The 22,761-nt window shown below is 46.1% G+C and overlaps 1 protein-coding gene across 2 annotated transcripts in view; it reads right to left on the reverse strand.

Annotated features, from left to right (window-relative positions):
- SPATA13 (spermatogenesis associated 13) overlaps nt 1-22,761 on the reverse strand; it is a 257,109-nt gene that overhangs the window by 54,531 nt on the left and 179,817 nt on the right. For both annotated transcript variants that reach the window (XM_082601939.1, XM_082601940.1), the window contains exon 2: nt 19,322-20,917. In XM_082601939.1, the coding sequence (XP_082458065.1) occupies nt 19,322-20,917 (1,596 nt within the window). The remainder of the gene's footprint in view (nt 1-19,321; nt 20,918-22,761) is intronic.

Genomic DNA, 22,761 nt, shown 5'->3' on the forward strand with positions numbered 1-22,761 from the left:
CTTATTTATTATAAAATCAAAATAGTAGCATCTCACTGTTCAGAGCTACACATCACTACCTTATTTCCCTTAAGTGAACATGAATGTGTCATAATAAAAAAGCACCTGTGCAGGCCCGTTATATTCGGCTCGGGAGAGTCCCGGGAATGGGGTGTGTTGTCAACACGTGTCCTAGGAATTTAAGTGAGGAGGGAACTCATAAGATCCTGGATCAACTACCATGTTTTGAGAAGCTGAAGGCAAGAACAAGGACATATTTACACATTTAGAAAGAGAGAAGTTGGAGCCCTAATACAGTTTTTTCCCTTTTTTGGTTACTTTTAAGACCAAAGGGATAATATCTTACATTTACATAAAAATTATTTTTCCCCCAGTGTTGTTACTGAGATAGAATTGACACACAGCACTGCTTAAGTTCACGGTGTGCAACATAACGATCTGACTCACATATATTGTGAAATGATCACCACAGCAACTTTGGTTAATGCCTGTCATCTCATACAGATACAAAAAAAGAAGCAAAAAGAACTTTCTCTTCCCCTTTGAACTTTTAGGGTCTACTCTCTTAGCAACTTTCAAATTTACTGAACAGCAGGGTTGACAAGCGTCACCACTGTGTCCACCCCGGGGCTTATGTATCTTTTAACTAGACATTTGTACCTACACATCTGAAACTGTCCTCAACTTGCTTCCCTATCTACCTAGAGTTGTATGTTCAGATCAGTCAGGAGGACATTATGCCCCCCATTTTGGAGCTGAGAAGCCAGTCACAGAGCAGGCGACGGGCTGAATGGAGAGAGTTCGGGCACCTCATTTGATGTCATCTCTGCAAGGCCCGCAGACACGAGCCCTCCCTTTGCAGCTGCAGGGAAGAAAAATGCCAGCGCGTTTCATGGTTTACGGTGAAAACCCTTTGCAGCAACTTCCCCAAACACTAGACGGCGTGAGGCTGCTCCACCACGCCCACATCCTCCGGCTGCGGTCCACCCTGCCCTGTGACCCCTTCCCCTGCCGGCAGCAAGCACAGCGCATGCGCCGCCCCCTCCATCCCCCGCCCGACCCCTGTCCCGCCCGCAGCCTCTCACCTCCACTGGCTTCTCTGCTCCCTTCCTGCTCTCTCTTCTCCTCCGAGCCCGAAACTTTCCCTTCACCCATCATACCGGGACCTCAAATAGAATCGGTTTTGTTTCATGTACGGAGTCCTACTAGGTTTCTGGTCCTTAGCCTTTAGAACAAGCAGTGCATAGCCTTTCTCTCTCCACAGCTGCCTTTTCTCTTACTGTCCATAGCGGTAGGAGTTGGGGATCATCCTGGCAGAAGGTGAGTCGCACTGGACACACCTCCTACCACAAAGGCTTCCTAACCCAAACCCCGAACTCTTGCAGGGGGTTGTGGATCTTTTCTGACATCACTTAGGTGAGTTAAGGAACAATCAGTGTTGAAGAGGGACTTCTGTCTGTAAGAGCGAAAATGCCCAAGGAAGGAGGAGCGGGGAGGGGCACCCGCTGACTCGGTTCTGAAATAAGTTAAGTGGCCAAACGCCCTCCGCTTAGCGAACGACCCCCTAAAACCATGCCTGTCCGCTGGCTCAGCTCCACCCGCCACTGGCTTCTCCGGTTCAGGGCCATCTTGGGAGGGGACAGGCATCATCATCAACCCGTCTCTCCCCTTCTCAGGCCCCAGGTTTGGACTTAGCCTGGCTCTGGATGGGCCTGAGCAAGAAATAGATGGGAAAGCAGAACGTACTTTACTGGGTTATATTCTTTCCACAGCTTTTCTACAGGCAAAGCAGCTGTGAACGCTGGGTTACATTCTACATTCTTACCACTGTGCTGCAGCTGTGATTTCAAATGCCAGGTTCTAAGCTGTAAGAATCTTTAGTGGTTGTTAGAATTCCAAAAGCAAATAAAAGGCAAATGGCCAGCCAAAAGCTGTTCTGATTTTTATGGAATGGGATTATATGTGCATCAATAATTTTGACGTAGCTTTTAAAAATCCGAAAAAAAAAAAAAAAGAGAAACGAACTATTGTAATCTGGAAAGCAGTGGCCTTGTCCCTTGGATTCAGGCCATTTATTTAAAATACATAAGCAATTAATGCTTCTCGTCTCCCTGGAGAGCACAGTGGTGGTAATAGATACTTCAGTTGTCCTAACATATGGAAAATTGATGATAAAGTGTGCTGAAATGAGTTTGTGAGCCTACGGCCTTTGTAACTTGTTTGACAGGCAGAATAGGTAATTCATTAAAAATGCAAATACTGGGCTTCCCTCATGGTGCAGTGGTTGAGAGTCCACCTGCCGATACAGGGGACACGGGTTCATGCCCCGGTCCGGGAAGATCCCACGTGCTGCGGAGCGGCTGGGCCCGTGGGCCATGGCCACTGAGCCTGCGCATCCGGAGCCTGTGCTCTGCAATGGGAGAGGCCACAACAGTGAGAGGCCCGCGTACCGCCAAAAAAAAAAAAAAAGAAAGAAAAAAAAAAGCAAATATTAACACACATGTGGACACTTGATTTACTACTGATTGCCCAGTTCTCCGAGCATAAAAAAACCCTTAATAGTAACTATGAAAAATCTGGGCTCTGGAAGTGCCCCCCTCCCCTGCCTTTGTAATAAATCATTCACAGGAATTCCATTTCTGGGCTTAACTAAAACCCCACCATCCTACCATCTCAGAATCAACAGCAGCACAATGCTAGTTTGACATCCAGGTAGAGAAATGATAGAATTGTAGGTTGTTGTTTTACATGTGGACTCATGAAAAGTGAAGAGACAGTTTAAAACCATCATATTATGAAACAAATGCACATAATGACTCCACATTAAAATGTATTTTATCTGAAACACATGCTGAAGAACAGAGAGGTCTACTCAAACTTTTTTGCTTTCAATTAATAAAAAGCATGATTTTATAAAAATGAACTTGCTTTCCTCTTTAGAAATTGTTTAATGGTTGAGGACAACTGAATATTCCAAATTCAAGAACCATGTTTTAGAGCTGAATGTCAGAAGCCCACTGTTTTTCTAAACCTTTTTTTTTAACATCTTTATTGGAGTATAATTGCTTTACAATGGTTAGTTGATGCTGTATAACAAAGTAAATCAGCTATACATATATATACATCCCCATATCTCCTCCCTCTTGCATCTCCCTCCCACCCTCTCTATCCCACACCTCTAGGTGGACACAAAGCACCGAGCTGATCTCCCTGTGCTATGCGGCTGCTTCCCACTAGCTATCTATTTTACATTTGGTAGTGTATATATGTCCATGCCACGCTCTCACTTTGTCCCAGTTTACCCTTCCCCCTCCCCGTGTCCTCAAGTCCATTCTCTACGTCTGCATCTTTATTCCTGTCCTGCCCCTAGGTTCTTCAGAACATTTTTTTTTTAGATTCCATATATATGTGTTAGCATACGGTATATGTTTTTCTCTTTCTGACTTACTTCATGCTGTATAATAGTCTCTAGGTCCATCCACTTCACTACCAATAACTCAATTTCATTTATTTTTATGGCTGAGTAATATTCCATTGTATATACATGCCACATCTTTTTTCAAACTTCTACTCTTTTTATACAGCAGGTTCTTATTAGTTATCCATTTTATACATATTAGTGTATACACGTCAATCCCAATCTCCCAATTCATCACACCACCACCCGCCACTTTCCCGCCTTAGGGTCCATACGTTTGTTCGCTACATCTGTGTCTCTATTTCTGCCCTGCAAACCGGTTCATCTGTACCATTTTTCTAGGTTCCACAAATATGCGTTAATATACAATATTTGTTTTTCTCTTTCTGACTTACTTCACTCTGTATGGCAGTCTTTAGATCCATCCACATGTCTACAAATGACCCAATTTTGTTCCTTTTTATGGCTGAGTAATATTCCATTGTATATATGTACCACATCTTCTTTATCCATTCTTCTGTCAATGGGCATTTAGGTTGCTTCCATGACCTGGCTATTGTAAATAGTGCTGCAATGAACATTGGGGTGCATGTGTCTTTTTGAATTATGGTTTTCTCAGCATATGTGCCCAGTAGTGGGATTGCTGGGTCATATGGTAATTCTATTTTTACTTTCTTAAGGAACCTCCATACTGTTCTACATAGTGGTGTATCAATTTACATTCCCACCAACAGTGCAAGAGGGTTCCCTTTTCGCCACACCCTCTCCAGCATTTGTTGTTTGTAGATTTTCTGATGATGCCCATTCCAACCGGTGTGAGGTGATACCTCATTGTAGTTTTGATTTGCATTTCTCTAATAATTAGTGATGTTGAGCAGCTTTTCATATGCTTCTTGACCATCTGTACGTCTTCTTTGGAGAAATGTCTATTTAGGTCTTCTGCCCAGTTTTTGATTGGGTTGTTTTTTTAATATTGAGCTGCATGAGCTGTTTATATATTTTGGAGATTAATCCTTTGTCCTTTGATTCATTTGCAAATATTTTCTCACATTCTGAGGGTTGTCTTTTCATCTTGTTTGTAGTTTCCTTTGCTTTGCAAAAACTTTTAAGTTTAATTAAGTCCCATTTGTTTATTTTTATTTTTATTTCCACTCCTCTAGGAGGTGGATCAAAAGAGAACTTGCTGTGATTTATGTCAAAGAGTGTTCTTATGTTTTCCTCTAAGAGTTTTATAGGGTCTTCTCTTACATTTAGGTCTCTAATCCATTTTGAGTTTACTTTTGTGTATGGTATTAGGGAGTGTTCTAATTTCATTCTTTTACATGTAGCTGTCCAGTTTTCCCAGCACCACTTATTGAATAGACTGTCTTTTCTCCATTGTATATCTTTGCCTCCTTTATCAAAGATAAGGTGACCATATGTGCGTGGGTTTATCTCTGGGCTTCCTATCCTGTTTCATTGATCTACACTTCTGTTTTGTGCCAGTACCATATTGTCTTGATTACTGTAGCTTTGTAGTATAGTCTGAAGTCAGGGAGTCTGATTCCTCCAGCTCCGTTTTTTTCCCTTTAGACTGCTTTGGCTATTCGGAACCTTTTGTGTCTCCATACAAATTTTAAGATTTTTTTTGTTCTAGTTCTGTAAAAAATGTCATTGTTAATTTGATAGGGATTACATTGAATCTGTAGATTGCTTTGGGGAGTATAGTCATTTTCACAATGTTGATTCTTCCAATCCAAGAACATGGTGTATCTCTCCATTTGTCAGTATCATCTTTCATTTCTTTCATCAGTGTCTTATACTTTTCTGCATACAGGTCTTTTGTCTACCTAGATAGGTTTATTCCTAGGTATTTTATTCTTTTGGTTGCAATGGTAAATGGGAGTGTTTCCTTAATTTCTCTTTCATATTTTTCATTAGTGTATAGGAATGCAAGAGATTTCTGTGCATTAATTTTGTATCCTGCAACTTTACCAGATTCATTGATCAGCTCTAGTAGTTTTCTGGTGGCATCTTTAGGATTCTCTATGTATAGTATCATATCATCTGCAAACAGTGACAGTTTTACTTCTCCTTTTCCAATTTGTATTCCTTTTATTTCTTCTCTGATTGCCATGGCTAGGACTTCCAAAACTATGTTGAATAATAGTGGCGAGAGTGGACATTCTTGTCTTGTTCCTGATCTTAGAGGAAATGCTTTCAGTTTTTCACCATTGAGAATGATGTTTGCTGTGGGTTTGTTGCATATGGCCTTTATTATGTTGAGGTAGGTTCCCCCTATGCCCACTTTCTGGAGAGTTTTTATCATTAATGGGTGTCGAATTTTGCAAAAGCTTTTTCTGCATCTATTGAGATGATCATATGGTTTTTCTTCTTCAATTTGTTATATGGTATATCACATTGATTGATTTGTGTATATTGAAGAATCCTTGCATCCCTGGGATAAATCCCACTTGATCGTGGTGTATGATCCTTTTAATGTGCTGTTGGATTCTGTTTGCTAGTATTTTGTTGAGGATTTTTGCATCTATGTTCATCAGTGATATTGGTCTGTAGTTTTCTTTTTTTATGACATCTTTGTCTGGTTTTGGTATCAGGGCGATGGTGGCCTTGTAGAATGAGTTTGGGAGTGTTCCTCTCTCTACTATATTTTGGAAGAGTTTCAGAAGGATAGGTTTTAGCTCTTCTCTAAATGTTTGACAGAATTCGCCTATGAAGCCATCTGGTCCTGGACTTTTGCTTGTTGGAAGATTTTTAATCACAATTTCATTACTTGTGTTTGGTCTGTTTATATATCTTCCTGGTTCAGTCTTGGAAGGTTACACCTTTCTAAGAGTTTGTCCATATCTTCCAGGTTGTCCATTTTATTGGCATAGAGTTGCTTGTAGTAGTCTCTTACGATGCTTTGTATTTCTGTGGTGTCCATTGTAACTTCTCCTTTTCCATTTCTAATTTTATTGATGAGTCCTCTCCCTCTTTTTCTTGATGAGACTGGCTAAACGTTTCTCAATTTTATTTTTCTTCTCAAAGAGCCAGCTTTTAGTTTTATTGATGTTTGCTATTGTTTTCTTTGTTTCTATTTCATTTATTTCTTCTCTGATCTTTATGATTTCTTTCCTTATACTAACTTTGGGTTTTGTTTGTTCTTCTTTCTCCAACTGCTTTAGGTGTAAGGTTAGGTTGTTTGAGATTTTTCTTGTTTCTTGAGGTAGGATTGTATTGCTATAAAATTCCCTCTCACAACTGCTTTTACTGCATCCCATAGGTTTGGGGTCATCGTGTTTTCATTGTCACTTGTTTCTAGGTATTTTTTGATTTCCTCTTTGATTTCTTCACTGATCTCTTGGTTATTTAGTAGTGTATTGTTTAGCCTCCATGTGTTTGCATTTTTTACAGATTTTTCCTGTAATTGATATCTAGTCTCATAACGTTGTGGTTGGAAAAGATACTTGATATGATTTCAATTTTCTTAAATTTACCAAGGCTTGATTTGTGAATCAAAATGATCTTGGAGAATGTTCCACGAGCACTTGAGAAGAAAGTGTATTCTGCTGTTTTTGGATGGAACGTCCTATAAATATCAATTAAGTCCATCTTGTTTAATGTATCATCTAAAGCTTGTGTTTCCTTATTTATTTTCATTTTGGATGATCTGTCCATTGGTGAAAGTGGGGTGTTAAAGTCCCCTACTATGATTGTGTTACTGTCGATTTCCCCTTTTATGGCTGTTAGCATTTGCCTTATGTATTGAGGTGCTCCTATGTTGGGTTCATAAATATTTACAGTTGTTATATCTTCTTCTTGGATTGATCCCTTGATCATTATGTAGTGACCTTCTCTGTCTCTTGTAACAGTCTTTATTTTAAAGTCATTTTGTCTAATATGAGAATTGCTATTCCAGCTTTCTTTTGATTTCCAGTTGCATGGAATATCTTTTTCCATCCCCTCACTTTCAGTCTGTATGTATCCCTAGGTCTGAAGTGGGTCACTTGTAGACAGCATACATATGGGTCTTGTTTTTGTATCCATTCAGTCAGTCTATGTCTTTTGGTTGGAGCATTTAATCCATTTACATTTAAGGTAATTATTGATATGTATGTTCCTATTACCATTTTCTTAATTGTTTTGGGTTTGTTATTGTAGGTGTTTCCCTTCTCTTGTGTTTCCTGCCTGGAGAAGTTCCTTTAGCATTTGTTGTAAAGCTGGTTTGGTGGTGCTGAATTCTCTTAGCTTTTGCTTGTCTGTAAAGGTTTTAATTTCTCTGTCAAATCTGAATGAGATCCTTGCTGGGTCTAAACCTTTTTGAACATGGACTTTGTTAATGCTGTTTGACTTCCTTTGTACAGAGAGGGAGAGGAATCAGGAGGAGGGGGAAAGGGACTTCCCTGGTGGTCCAGTGGTTAAGACGCTGAGCTTTCACTGCAGGGGGCGTGCCTTTGATCCCTGGTCAAGGAACTAAGATCCCGCTTGCCACATGGCATACCCAAGAAAAAAAGCTATCTACAGATGATTTAACGTATATGGGGGGATGTGAGTAGGTAATATGCAAATAATACACCATTGTATGTAAGGGACTTGAGCGTTCGTGGGTTTTGGTATCTGTGAGGGGGAAAGGAGAAGGGGAAGCAGGGCCCAGCTTACTCTCTGTGGAGGACAATGAAGGATGATATCTGTGTTCCCAGCATCAACGCATTTCAAGCCATGGTTGGCAGCACAAATATACAAATCAACAGCCCAGAATGTCTTTACAATCAAGGAAACTGAGGGCCACTGGAGTAGAATGAAGAATAGCATCTTCATAATCATGACTGCCTCTGTGTTCTAGCTGAGGAGATCCCAGGTACCCAGTCGTCCCACGCTGGGCGCCCCTCATCACTTCCCTCTCCCTCCCCAGCCACAGCTACAGTTAATCTCAGGAGGAATCTAGTCCATCACGTCCCATGGAACAGTCTCCTAATGCTTCCTTGTCTCCAACCCACTCTCCATCCTACCACTAAAACACACATCAGATTGTGGCTGGCTGTCACCCAGAACAAACCCAGGGTCATTCAAAACCTCATCCAATGTGCCTTTCCAGCTCCATCTTCACACGCAATTATTCACCAGCCACACCACACAACTCGCCTTTGCCACACACCACTTGAGGCAATTGGAAATGAGGGAAAGGCTGCTCCCGCTACGATACCTTCTTGCCCCTGTCAATCTGGAAATTTTATCCTTCAGCATTCAGTTGAAATATCACCTCCTGCAGGAAAACTTCATAAATTCCCCTGGGCTCTGAGCTCTTTTTCCTGTGCCTCTGTTAAAACCACTGCAATATTTTTATAGCCTTGATTTATTTATCTGGGTGTCACATGACAGCAGCTACTTACATTCTTTCCAAATTATCCAATACCATCATCACATCCCCAGAGTCTGCAGCCTGGGAAACTGGCAGTTTAAAAAGCTTCATGAACGGGTCAAGGGATGAATGGGTGACTGGTGGACAAAGGAGCAAATAAGTGAGAAGTTCTGGGTGGCAAGGAAGCTGTCCTCACCCTACATTTATACGTGATTTTATAAAAATGAACTTAAGTTACCACTTGAGGATAACTAAATATCTCAAAACCTATTAACAATATCTTAGATCAGGAAATCAACCATCCCATTCCTGTCTCTTTCATAACCGATTCGAATTCCATGTACCCTGGAAACAAGCCGACTTCAAGTTTCTTTCCCCTATTGTCAACAATCCTGTTTTAAAGTCTCCAGGGCTTCCCTGGTGGCGCAGTGGTTGAGAGTCCGCCTGCCGATGCAGGGGACACGGGTTCGTGCCCCGGTCTGGGAAGATCCCACATGCCGCGGAGCGGCTGGGCCCGTGAGCCATGGCCGCTGAGCCTGCGCGTCCGGAGCCTGTGCTCCGCAACGGGAGAGGCCACAACAGTGAGAGGCCCGCGCACCACAAAAAAAAAAAAAAAAAAAAAAAGTTAAAGTCTCCTATTTGGGACTTCCCTGGTGGCGCAGTGGTTAAGAAGCCACCTGCCAACGTAGCAGACACAGATTTGAGCCCTGGTCCGGGAAGATCCCACATGCCGCGGAGCAACTAAGCCCATGCACCACAATTACCGAGCCTGCGCTCTAGAGCCCGCGAGCCACAACTACTGAGCCCATGCGCCACAACTACTGAAGCCTGAGCACCTAGAGCCTGTGCTCCGCAACAAGAGAAGCCACCGCAATGAGAAGCCCGCGCACCACAACGAAGAGTAGCCCCCGCTCGCCGCAGCTAGAGAAAGCCCACGTGCAGCAACGAAGACCCAATGCAGCCAAAAATAAATAAATACAATAAAGATAAAATAAAGTCTCCTATTTGGTACCAGACATGTGAGGGGCAAGGTAATGCATCTTTTCTAACCAACAAGTTTCCTCTGCTGGCGACAGAGTGTAAAAGGAAAGATTTAGGCCTTTTCAAACGTCTCTCTTCCATATTTTAGGCTCAGCGGGAAGCATCCCTGCATTGGGAGGAGAAAGGGGCCCGGGACGGAATGACAGGAGGGATTGACGAGGGCATGGTGACGGGAGGGTGGGAAAAGCACTCCAGAGGGAAGTCAGAGGAGTGAGGGCTTCGTGGGGACCCGCTGTTCCTTTCGGCAACACTCACTGACGTCAGATACACTCTGTCACCCCCTCCTTTACACTTGAAAGCATCCAGCCCATGAACCTGAGGAGTCAAGTAAACCCTGAGCCTGATTAGATCTGCTGTTCCCCAGGAGCGCTCTGGGTAGAGCTCCTGGGGCTGTGGGAACAGGGACCACCCCGGAGGGAAGGAAGACCACGGGGCGGCACCAAGGTGTTCTGTGAGAATCGAACGCGTGATGCTGCAAAAGGTCTCGAGGACGTTTAGTTCAAAACCTGCAGTAAAAGAATTACAGATGAATAATTTATACTTCAGAAACAGAAGAAACAAATCCAGACTTACAACGGAACCTGCTCTAAGTAAATATATAAAACATTTATACTGTGCGTTAGGGACTGGATCAGTCACACACTGTGTCTAAGGCTCCCCGCCCGAGGCTCTGCCCTTCCAGGCACGACAGGGCTCTGGCCCTGGGGTCACAGCCCTCCACTGTCCACAGCGGCTTCCTGCCCTGTGCCATCGGGTGACCCACCAAAACTGCCAGAAAAGGGACTGAATGAAGGTCCTCAGTGACCTGCCCTGCCCATCCTAAGCTGCCGAACCCCACCTGGAAATCAAGAGGAAGGACACTGCTCCGGGCAGCAGCCAGCTGTGGTGGGCGGAGGCCCGAGCTCCGGGGAAGGGATGCTGGACTCAGAGTCAAAAGAGGAAATGGAGGGGCTTCCCTGGTGACGCAGTGGTTGAGAATCTGCTGCTAATGCAGGGGACACGGGTTCGTGCCCGGGTCTGGGAAGATCCCACATGCCGCGGGGCGGCTAGGCCCGTGAGCCACAACTACTGAGCCTGCGCATCCGGAGCCTGTGCTCCGCAACAAGAGAGGCCGCGATAGTGAGAGGCCCGCGCACCGCGATGAAGAGTGGCCCCCGCTTGCCACAACTAGAGAAAGCCCTCGCACAGAAACGAAGACCCAACACAGCCAAAAATAAATTAAAAAAAAAAAAAAAGAGGAAATGGAGAGGAAATGCACTGGAGAGCGATGACACCAGTGTTTGAAAATTGGCCTTTGCCGATCCCATCTCATTTAATCTTAAAAGCCTTGCAGTGGACACTTTAAATTCTGTTTTACAGATAAGGAAGATGAAAAGATTCCACCAAAGATCAGGAAACCAGCCAACGGTTACAATTTGTCTGCATGCAGCAGACACTTCCCCTGGGCCTTGGTCTCCGTCAAAGGCCCGGCTCCAGCCCCACTGTGGGGCTTGGGCGGGGCCTGTAACCTCTTCAGGCCTCAGTTTATTCATTGTTTAAAAACAAAAACCCAAATCCAAAAATGTTGACCTCCTTGACAGGGTGGCTGAGAAGAATCTTTATTCACTGAAAAACCATCCGATAAACATGAGCGGTTGCTACTGATACTTGTAGTTGTAAGAGCCAATGACATTCTTAAAGTTCCAAAGGGAGCTGGTAAAACTCCAGTCCCCAGCAGAGGGTGTAGCAATTTCTGATCAACATATTTTAGACCATTCTTTATTCCACCATTTATTTCTTGCTTGAAAGGTTGTAATTTCATTCCTGGGGAACTGTTGTTTGTACTCTATAGAGATTCGTATCCAGTTAATAGAGTTCAATGAAAAAAACAGGACTACAAGTCATGTTTAACTCTTTCAGCGGTTAATGCCTCTCTTTCGTTAGCGGGGGGGGGGGGGGGCGCTTCCCTGGTGGCTCAGTGGTTGAGAGTCCACCTGCCGATGCAGGGGACACGGGTTCGTGCCCCGGTCTGGGAAGATCCCACGTGCCGCGGAGCGGCTGGGCCCGTGAGCCATGGCCGCTGAGCCTGCGCGTCCGGAGCCTGTGCTCCGCAACGGGAGAGGCCAGAGCAGTGAGAGGCCCGCGTACCACCAAAAAATAAAAATAAAAATAAAAAAAAGAGTTAGCGGGGGTAGATGTGGAAGAGAAATGCCCAAACCTAACATACAGGATATCAGTACCTAGAGGAGCCTCGGCCTGGACAGCAGGTCTCAAGCTTCAGTGCCTGAGGTATTTCCCTGGGTATCATGTTAAAGGTCCAGATTACTGCTTCTGATTCAGTAGCTCCAGGTGGGGCTCAGGACCTGTGCCTTTACCTTGCATCCTGGGTGGTCCGATTCCAAACTGTGAGAAACTTGGGCTACAAGATGGGAAGTAATTTGCAGAATTTAACTGGTTTGTACTGAAGGGTCTGACCAAAGGTGGCAATTTTAACGAACAATGAATATAATAAAAGCTAATATTTATGCTTTATTGTTAATATTAATGATTACTAATAACCAATAGTATAATTTTAATTATAATATATATGTAATGTAGTAATATTTTGATTTTAATTATAAAATTAATATAATTTTAATAATATTGTTTAATAATATATATATTATATGTAATATAATAATATAGTTTATAATATGACAAGATAAACTATAAGATTAATAATAATGGTATTAAGCTTAATAATATTCTGCTATGTTCCAGGCACTGTGGTATGTATCTTATATGCATTATTTCATTTACTCCTGATAGGTATTATTACCTCCATTTTTAAAGAAATGAGGCTTAAATAAGTCAAGTATTTTTCTTAAGGACGTACAGCTGGTTAGCAGCCAGGCCAGGACTTGAACTTGGGCAGCCCTCCTACAAAGCCCGACTATTCTACACCAGAGAGCCTCCCCACCACTCGGAAATGCTGGCATCCTGGCTGGCACCCAATCCTGAGGCTCCCCGCCCCCCGTTCCTGAACCAGGGGCGACCCTCTGAAGTCCTCCCCTCAGCTTCACTGGGCTCTTCCTGAGTGAACGGAGCATTCTAATTGTCCTTGTGTCCTCACACTGTCCCTGGTAGGAGAAACAGAGATAACATTCGGTTTATTCAGGGACGTGTGACAAACTGTGCTGATGTTCTTGTCAATTCATGCCTACGGCCTTCCTTCTGATGGTCATGGCAGACACATCAAAGTGAGCATGTGTCACCGGGCCAACTGGAAAGTAATTCCCAACCTTGGACACTCTTTCCTCTTGATTATCACAGGGAAGCTTAAGATGAGAAAAACAGAACAGGAGAAAAACATATATACTGCCATCAGTTTCTTAATCATCAGGCTCAAATTTCCCCCAAAGAATACTGACACTACTTTTCTACATTTCATAACTTCATTAAGGCCTTATTATGCCTTTGTTACCCACAAATTAAAACAAGGCACCAAATAAGCAAAAATACTAAATCTTTGACAAATACACTGTGATACTGGTTCATATCATTTAAGAATTTCATATACTTTTGAAAGCTTAAAATTCATAGCAAATATGATACAGTATATCATTTATACTTGACTACAAATGGTTATTACAGTAATTTCTATAAAAACTAGGCTCTTGCGCAGGTATATAGGTATACCTACAATTGGTGAATTTTGTCATGCAAATTATACCTCCATAAAGCTCCTAAAAATCTTGGGCAGGTTTTCTAGGGTCACTACATTTACCTCTATGTAGGCAACCTCATCTTTCTGGAATTTCTAGGCTCTGTGAAACAGCTGTGGATAATTCTAACCTCCAGCAGAACCATTTAAATTTCCCAATTACCTATTTAAGTAACCTGGAGAGTAATGTCTAAGTAATCTGCAAAGAGTCAAAATTATGCAATATTTCTGTGTCTCTGATTAAATTACAGAAAAAACAGTACCTCAGAACCATCATTATGTATGAAGTACCCCTTGTGAGCATCATAAAGCTCCAGAGTTCCTAATCCACGCTGAAAATCGGCCTGATTTAGCTCCTCCTCACCTACTGGAGTGATTGTTCCAGTACTAGGAGCTGGAGAGAGGCTTTCTTTGAGTGACGGTGTACCTGGTGATGCCACAGAAATCCCCTTTTTCAGGGGCAGCAGCAAACAGCGGGCAGTGGCCCGGGGGCGGGGCCAGCGGAGCACGTGAAGTCCCCAGGCGCCCAGGCCGCACAGCCCCGGGCGGGGATGGTGACCTTGGCGGGTCGAAGCGCCACGCAGGAATAACCCTGTGCATCCCGCAGAACTAAAGTCTCCCAGTCCAGAGCTCAAATCATCTCAACTGCATAAGGCTGCATACTGCGAGGGCTTCCGACGATTCTGAGGGCACAAGTCCCTGAGGAAGAAAGCTACAAGACCCTCAAACATTGGAGTGCTGGAGCCAACTGTAAGGGTCCCCTTGAGCTGCCATCGTGTTAGCGCAAGGGCTGGGTGACGACCTAAGTTCAGCGCTGGTCCAGTGTCTTTGGGGCTTGATTCTGGGTCCCAACACAACAGGACCCTCTCCATCGACAGTCACCTTTGACTTCTCTTCCCCCCCAAACACTCCAATGCTAATTAAAAACATAAACTGCAAAATCACTTTGGAATCAGCCCCTGCCCCATTTCCATGGCCTTGGTTCAGCGCTCATCACCGCTGGACCAGACTATCGAGGGGCTCTGTCTGTCCCCAGGGCCGTCCCATCCCCAGCCTCTCTGTGTAGCCTCTCTGTGGTCCCTGCCTCACACCCCTCTGGCTTTCCACAGCCTGCAAGGTCAAGTCCACACCCTGCGTGGCTCAGCGAGGGCCTTCCTGATCGTGTTGATGGGCCTCTCCAATCTCATCGCTCCCGCTCACCCAGCCACCCTGTCCAGCAATAAGCACAGCAGACTCACCTCCTGTGGACACGGTACAGCAAAGCTGGGAGCTAAGGACTCCACGTGCATCACCCATTTAACCTTCCCGACGACCCTGGGCAGCCTCTAGGCAGCCGGCAGCCACTCTTGCCAGTTTACAGTGGAGGAAAGGAAGCTCAGGTCACTCCCCTGGCTGAGCCCCTCCCCGTGTCCCACACCTGCCCCCTCCCCACGCTTCCACCTGGACTGGAAGGCCCTGCCACTCTCCCTCCACTGCCACCTGGTACATCCCCATCCTGATCTCCTTCAAGACCCCACTCCGGCGTTTGCCCCTGCATCATGCCCTCTTCACCCGGAGCTAAGAATGCTGTCTTTGTTGCTCCAAGGCGCCTAGTACATTCCTCCTGACACGTTAGTTATCACAATTACTCTTATACATCCCAATCTACCACTTGGACTTTGAGCCCATGAGAATAAGAGCCATTTGCCTTTTTTTTTTTAATCATTCCTTATCTTTTATTAATTAATTAATTAATTTTTGCTGTGTTGGGTCTTTGTTTCTATGCGAGGGCTTTCTCCAGTTGTGGCAAGCGGGGGCCACTCTTCATCGCGGTGCGCGGGCCTCTCTTGTTGCGGAGCACAGACTCCGCACAGACACGCAGGCTTAGTAATTGTGGCTCACAGACCTAGCTGCTCTGCGGCATGTGGGATCCTCCCATCCTCCCAGACCAGGGCTCGAACCCATGTCCCCTGCATTAGCAGGCAGATTCTCAACCACTGCACCACCAGGGAAGCCCAGCCACTTGCTTTTTAACTCTTTGTTTTCCGTGTCTGGCACACCCAGGTAGGTCATAAATGAATGACAAGGTACGCTTTGTTTATTCTGTGTTGTTTCCCTCACTCTGTCACATATTGGATTCCCTCCCCCGTGTTTCAGAGCCTTGTTACCTCCGAGATCTCTGTGGCAATAAGTTCCTGATAGTTTGCCCTCTGGTCACCTTTCTAATTTTCTTCTTTACTGATGGTGAAATTAACTTCTCCAACACACAGTTTTGAGCCTGGCCCTTCTCTATTCAGAAACATCTTTGATTCCTCAATGCTTATCAAGTAACGTATAGACTATCTGGAATCCAAGAGTCCATGATCTGAACCTAACAATTTCATCTTAACTGGGACGGTTCCGCAACACCAGATCAAACTGTTACATCCTGTTCTCTCAAATCACATAAAATCGCTGTACATCTAACCACTGAAATGCCCCACCTTCCTCTCCGTAACTACCTGCAGAAATCGCACCTTCTTCAAATCAGATGTGATCACCCCTATTAAGCTTTCCTTGATTTGGTACGTGGGTAAGAACTACAACTCTTGTGAAATCCCACAGCATTATGGTTTTACCTCTTTTGAGGAACTTAACCCATTCTGCATATTCTACTATGATTTAGATACATCTTGGGTAATCAATAATCTTCCTCGACATCACCCACCATTCCTTAGAGCTACACCTGAGTGTCTTACACCTGGGAGGTACTCCACAATTAGATGTGACGTGTTACTTCAATAAACATATAAATCTCACAATCCTCCAGAAGCCTGTAACATGGTGAGTGTTAACCAGTTTTGGAAGAAACTGACCTTAACTGGCCACTGTCTGAAGAAGTCAGGTCAATCGAAGATGGAAAAATCATTAAATGGATAGTTCAACTGAGGATGGAAAAATCATTAAATGGATAGTGAACACCAGACAACGCCAGCCAGTATGGAGCACTGGGCTGAGCGTCCACCACACGATTTCCTTGGTTCTTACAAGCCTCCAAGGCAGAGAAGGCTCTTGCACGTTCCACCTTTGAGAAGTTCAAGGGCTTGCCTAACGTTTGCAGAGCTGGGACCCCAACCAAACTAGAAACATTTACCAAAAGAAGACTTAAGCTCCCTGGAAAGGAGTTACAATGGATTCTCATCACTTAAAGGAGCTTCATCTACGGTACGTTTCAGCACCACCAGGAACTAGGGCCCCCTCCCGCTGACCTAATTCAGCCAGTGAGTTAACTGTGTGACTCTGCAGGAACACCAGCAACGACACTAAACCCCCGTGTCTGTACCTTTATAGGGCAACAGGTATAAATGCTCAGCTGCATTTCACAACCAAGTAACAATTTCAGTCTCATTCCCCAGATCATCGTTGCTACAACAAAGCTTACCACTAGGTGGCAGGGGTACAACGCTAAGGAGGCTATTTTTGGACAGTCCTGTTAAACAGTGTGTAGTTTTTCAAAGATTTTGTCCCTTTTAGAGTAGTATGTTACAAATAAATGATTCTAAATTTAAAAAATTATTCTCCCTTATTGAAAATTTCACGATGCATATGCATCTTAAATAACATCATAATATACACAGGTTTCAACTTTTTTAAATTCAACCATAACCACAGCTCAAAATAGCTTTAAACATATAGGTGGAACCATACTATCAATAAATTAAAAAATAACAGTGTACATTAAAATATAGTAAAGGCTGTTACTTAGTTTTATGGGAGGCTACATAAGACTGATAAATATTGCTTCTAACCCATGAAGGTTGGAACTGTTGCATTTTGCAAGGTGCTTCTTGGTTTGTTTTGTTTGCACTTTGTTTCTAAATGTCAAAATAAAAGAGGACATTTCAGATTATATTTTGCAAGTACTTCTCTGCAAGTAACACTAAAGATTACCAATGTATGAAATGCAAACTGGGCAAAATCATCACTATATTTTCTCTTTCTGAAATTTACTCTAAAAGCACAAGAGGAAGCTTGATGTGCTACATGAGAATTTTGTGGAAATGAATGCAACCTAAAAAAGTAATGAATATCTTAAAGAAAATCCGTAGAATTATCAACATGCATGCACTATTAATAACTTGTGTCCTTCTGCTTTCTCTCTTTGGTGATCCCTTGTGGGTAGAAACTAAATGATATAAACTAAGAACAGCAAATATGCATGTAAAAGTATATAATGGCCAAAAATTACCCTGGGAAGTAACTAAGTTAGAAACTTAACTCTTGAATATGTTTAGTTAATATGTGCTCAGGAATAAAATATTTTAATGATTTTTTTTTTTTTACTGATTTTGTTAAGCAGAAAATAAAATCTCCACCTTTAGCATAAAGAACCCTCTAGAACTAGGCAAATCCCTCTTTTGAAGGAGGAGGGGGGTGTCCTGAACCTTCAGTATGGCAGGACGGGGTGCTTGGTGTAAGAAATTACACTTCATCTCATCATCCAGGGAGAGGTGAAGCCCAGACCGGCTCAGGCCTTGATCAATAACACAAACCAGAGCAGAGTCGGGAGTCCTTCCCACGACTGACACCTAGTCTTGTGTGCTTATATGTTCCATGGACTTCTCTGGAAATATGCAAATGAGCAAGTGGTCATCAACATACAGGATCTCTGGAAGACAGACTGGCCGCCCCAGGTCTCCATGCAAACCCAGATCCAGAAAAAGCAAGGCAACCTCCCTTCTCTGGCTACCCAGGGACCCATGAGGCAGATTTGGATCTCCTCTAAGTGATGTGTGGTAGGCTCTACCTTCTAAGACTCCCTGTAAAGCAAAGGTTAAAAACAGTCCAGAGGCTGCCTTGGCTTCCAAGTTTGCTGTAGCATTACTCATCTGCAGGCAGCAAGGCAAAACTGAGGTCCTCTCTGGGGATCAGTGGGAAGGAACCGTTGCAAGCACCCATTTATACCTGTGATATAGTCTAGGAATTTACGGAGAGAACAATTTGCAATATGGACACATGCATGCATCTCCTCGGCTCTTAGCTTTGTAAGGGAACATTACTGAATGCATTTATAAAGTGAAAATTACACAGTAAGCTTGTCCGGATTCTTGACAGGATATGAAAAGACCACTGCTCTTGGAGCCTTGACAGTTATTAGTGAATTCAATTCATGAGATGCTTATGTTCTACTCTAAAAATAAGTACATGCTGCTTTAGATAAATAGGCTATTTTTAAATTAAAGTATGTAGTTACCAGTAAAAAATAAATTAAATAAATAAGTACAGTAACCATCATAAAAATTCCTTTGAACCATCATCACTCAGGCGTTGACAGGTATCAAACTGCATGTTTCTAATTCAACTCCCGGGAAATAAAGCAGACTTAGAATATGTAATGGTTTCTTCATAAAGAATCTCATTCACATGAACTCTGTTGGAAAGGATATGGAAACACTTTAAAGTAGAAAGAGAAGAAAGCTCTGGGTAATAAAAAAAAAAAGTTTCAAAAATCAAAATTTTGCGAGCCCCTATTAGCTAGCTGCATGGAGTACAGAAGAGATGTTTTCAACTTTTCTCCCAAAATCTAGCGCATGGCTGGGCACCTGCCTTCTGAAGGAACTGTATGGCAAATGCCATCTCAAGGGGTTTCACACAACAGCAATTCACTTCAGAACAGAGAAAGATTACTCCTGAGCCTGGCAAACAGCAACTTAACAAGAATAACCGTGAGGGCAAGAGAATCAGCTCAGGACTCTGGCCTCCAGGCAAGAGAAGGGACATGCTGTGCCCTCGGGCCATCTCCGGGGAGGGAGGGAGGGTGGCGCTGTGACAGGCACCCGTCACGTGGCGGGCCACCAAGGATGTCCCGCTCGGCCCTTACCTCATCCGTCTTTTCTTCTGGACAGTTCGCCCCCCCGAGGCTCTGCTGCGGGTGGCTGCCTGCGCCGCTCTCCTCACTGCCCAGGTCACAGGCGGTTTGCACCGCATCCTGGAAGGACCCGGGACCTTGCTCCCTCTGGACGGGCCCGTCTGCCCTTTCCTCGCTGTCCACTGAACTCAGGGACAGCGCGCTGACACTGTTGGGACACTTGGCAGGTGCTGCGTCGGGGCTCCGAGGGCTGGGGGGCTTGGGCGTGGTGGGCCTCGGAGGACCGAGAGGAGGCTCGGGCTCTACGGGAGAGCGGTCGCCAGGGCCTGGTTCCTTGGAACCTCTGTCTGACACCTCCCGGGCCGGGGGCCTGGAGGAAGAGCCGGGGGCGCGAGGAGCGGCAACTCCAGCAGCCGCGTCCCCAGCCGAGTCCCCAGCACCCGCCAGGCCGGGGTCCGGGGGCTCCTCGCCCCTCTGCCCGCGCTCGGGGCCAGCGACCGCGCGGCGGGAGTAGTCATCGTGCAGCCGGCTATGCGGCCGCGGCCCGGGCGGGGCGCCCCCGGGATCCCCGGGCCGGCCGGCCGCGCCGCCGCCCACGAGCCGCAGCACCCGGGCCAGGTCCGGGGCCCGCAGCGGGCTCCTGCAGCGCCTGGGCCTCGCTGGGGCCCCGCCGGAGCTGTCGGAGTCCGCGGACGAGCCGCTCAGCGTCCTCCGCGAGCCCCGGCTCTCGGGCGCGCGCCGCAGCTCGGCCAGGTGCGAGGCCGACTTCCTCCGGAAGGAGCTCTTCTTGAGGAAGGTCAGGCTGTCCGTGCTCTTGCTCCGCCTGCACACGCCGTTCCTCTCGGGCTCCCGCGCCGGGGCCTCGCTCGCCGCGGGCTCTGGGGCGGGCGGCTCCGGGTCCAGGAGGCGAATGCGCCCCAGGCCGTAGGCGCGGCGGATGCTTCGGGACCGGAGGGCGCCGCGCGCGAAGCCGTCGTCGGGCTCCTCGGGGTCCGAGCCGTCGGACGCGAAGCCCGGCCCCGGGGGACACCTGCCCGCGGGGGCTCCGGCCGCCGCGCCGTTGGGGACCACCTTGCCCAGGTCGCGTTCCTCGGCCCCCTCTTTGGCGGTGTCCCATCCCTCCCGGTTCTGAATTCCCTGGAGGACCGAGGTCTTCAGTTTTTTGAAGGACCCCATTTTCCGGAAGGAGGCCAGGGCGTTCCACGTGGAGGAGCTGCCCACGAGGCCGGCGGGCCGGGGCCGCTCGGGGTCGGCGCGCGTCCTGTTCGCGCCGGCGGAGAAGAGGCGCAGGAGGCGGGCCGGGCTGAGCCGTGCCTCCCGGGCGCCCGCGCCGCCACCGCAGCCGCCGTGGCGACACGCCGGGTAGGTCACCATGCCGGGGTCTTTGGGATCACAGATGGGACCGGGGACCGCAGCTCCGCGCCCGTGGCCGTTCTGGGCCGTGGTCATGGTCTGGGGGCCGGGAGCCCGCGGGCACAGGGCAGCGCGGTTCAGACCCACGCGCGCCTCCGTGTCCCCCGGCTCCGCGCGCACGCCTTCCTGCCCGAGGCCGCCGGCCTGGCCTTCCCGCCTGCCGTGCACATCGGGCTCCGCGGTCGTGATCACCGCCTGCAGCGGAAAACAAAGCAGGGAGTTAGCCGTCTGCCCCCAGAAGAGCCTCCCTCTATCAATGGGGGCTCATCTATTTTGTTTAATAATTGCTAACAGAAAACCAGACCTGCCCCCTGACAGGGCCGATCACATAAAACCTATTTTAAATTAAGTTAAAATGTTACTTTTTTCTCCTAATTCATTTCGCATTAAATGAGGGAAGAATGCAAATTACGCATTCATTAAAAAAAAGATAATTATAGGTTGTGCATTCAATATGATGGTAAACCCAGAAATCCACTGGAACTCGTTAAAGGAAACTTTTGAAAAACTTCTAGAATGAAAAAGCCAAGACATCATTCAAGACTATGTCTTCTCTTTAAATAGAAGACATCTTCAGTTATCTCAGACACACACATGTGCACACACAAAACCCAACACTATTTCTAAATGTGTCACAGGGAAACGCTGAACTAGGTTAAATTTAATGCAGCTGGTAGGAAGGAGGCTGAGTGCTTAGTATACAAGAGGCCTCAGGCAAGGATGCATTGTGATGGAGACCAAGACACTTTTAGCTGCATATGGTCTACAAAATACCCCCAAACTCTAATGACAGAGCTACAAAGCGCCACAGGGCCACAAGAGCAGGAGGGACCACGCTGAGGTGGCCTCAGGTCAGGCTCTGTGAAGGAAACCGCATTAGAAGGGCCTCTGTCAGAGGACTCTATAACTGGCTGGGGAATGGAGGTGAGGATAATACTGAAACATTAGAAATTCAGACACAGAAATTCAAATTAAACAAATACCCGCACCGTCTACCTTGCTCCCTCAGACCCAGAAGCCCACTGCACGCCTGTAAGGGCTGGCATGCTCCCCCGCACTCACTGAACCATTAGGGAAGGGAGGGGGGAAGGGAGGGGGGAAGGGAGGGAGTGTGATCGTAATCCGAAAAGGCTACCGTTTACGAGGTGCTTGCATGTCAGGCCCCTGTACTAAGTGCTTTCAAAACATCATGACACTGAGTAGTCATGCAAACCTACAAGGTCAACCGAGTGATTTCCATTTCATACACAATCAAATGGACGCTTGGGCAGGTTAGGTAATTCATCTGGGGGTCCTGCGGCTCCCCCACCCCAAAGCCTACGTGCTTCCTCACTGCTTCAAACTAATGAACAAAGACAGAGGCAGAGACGGGATTTGAACGCAGGCATGAATCCAAGTTCAGTGCCTTATGACATAACCCGGACTTAAGTCAAATCCTGGAAGTCCTCACGACGGCAGTGAAGGCCGATATTCCGAAGGCAACATTAAAGGCAGAAGAGAAGGAGCAGGTTGTATAAAGACCTTGAGGTCAGGCCCCAATTGGGCTTATTCCTCTCACATGCAGAAAAAAAATCTGACCTCATCCAAATTCTCTGATGGGTTCATTTTCATTTGCCCCTACTTGTGCCCACTGAGGAGGGATTTCCAGGGAGAATCGTGGTTAAAGCACTGATTCCATCCAGGACCAGGAAGGCTACATGGATGTAGACCCTGGAGCCTTTCTGATGTCCAGTTACCCAGTTCCACTCATCAGAAGATGGATGGGGTGCCCATATGCCCTCTGCAGTCTAATGTTCAAACAGAGAAATGAGGGGCCTGAAGAGCTGTGGGTTGCATTTGAATGAACCATATCAGTAAAATCTCAAATCATCCCCGCACCGAGGGTGGATGTGAAACCTACAACCAGCTGCAGAATGAATCCAACACCCAGCAACGCCCGTCCATCCTCACCTACTCTGGGAGGGACAGGGCATGGGGGTTGTTGCAGCTCCTCACAATCTTGAAATGAAGCGGATAGTCTGTGCCAACTGTCAAGTCCA

The sequence above is a fragment of the Mesoplodon mirus genome (genome assembly GCF_964341445.2).
Source record: "Mesoplodon mirus genome assembly, chromosome: 17".
NCBI classification, from domain to species: domain Eukaryota; kingdom Metazoa; phylum Chordata; class Mammalia; order Artiodactyla; family Ziphiidae; genus Mesoplodon; species Mesoplodon mirus.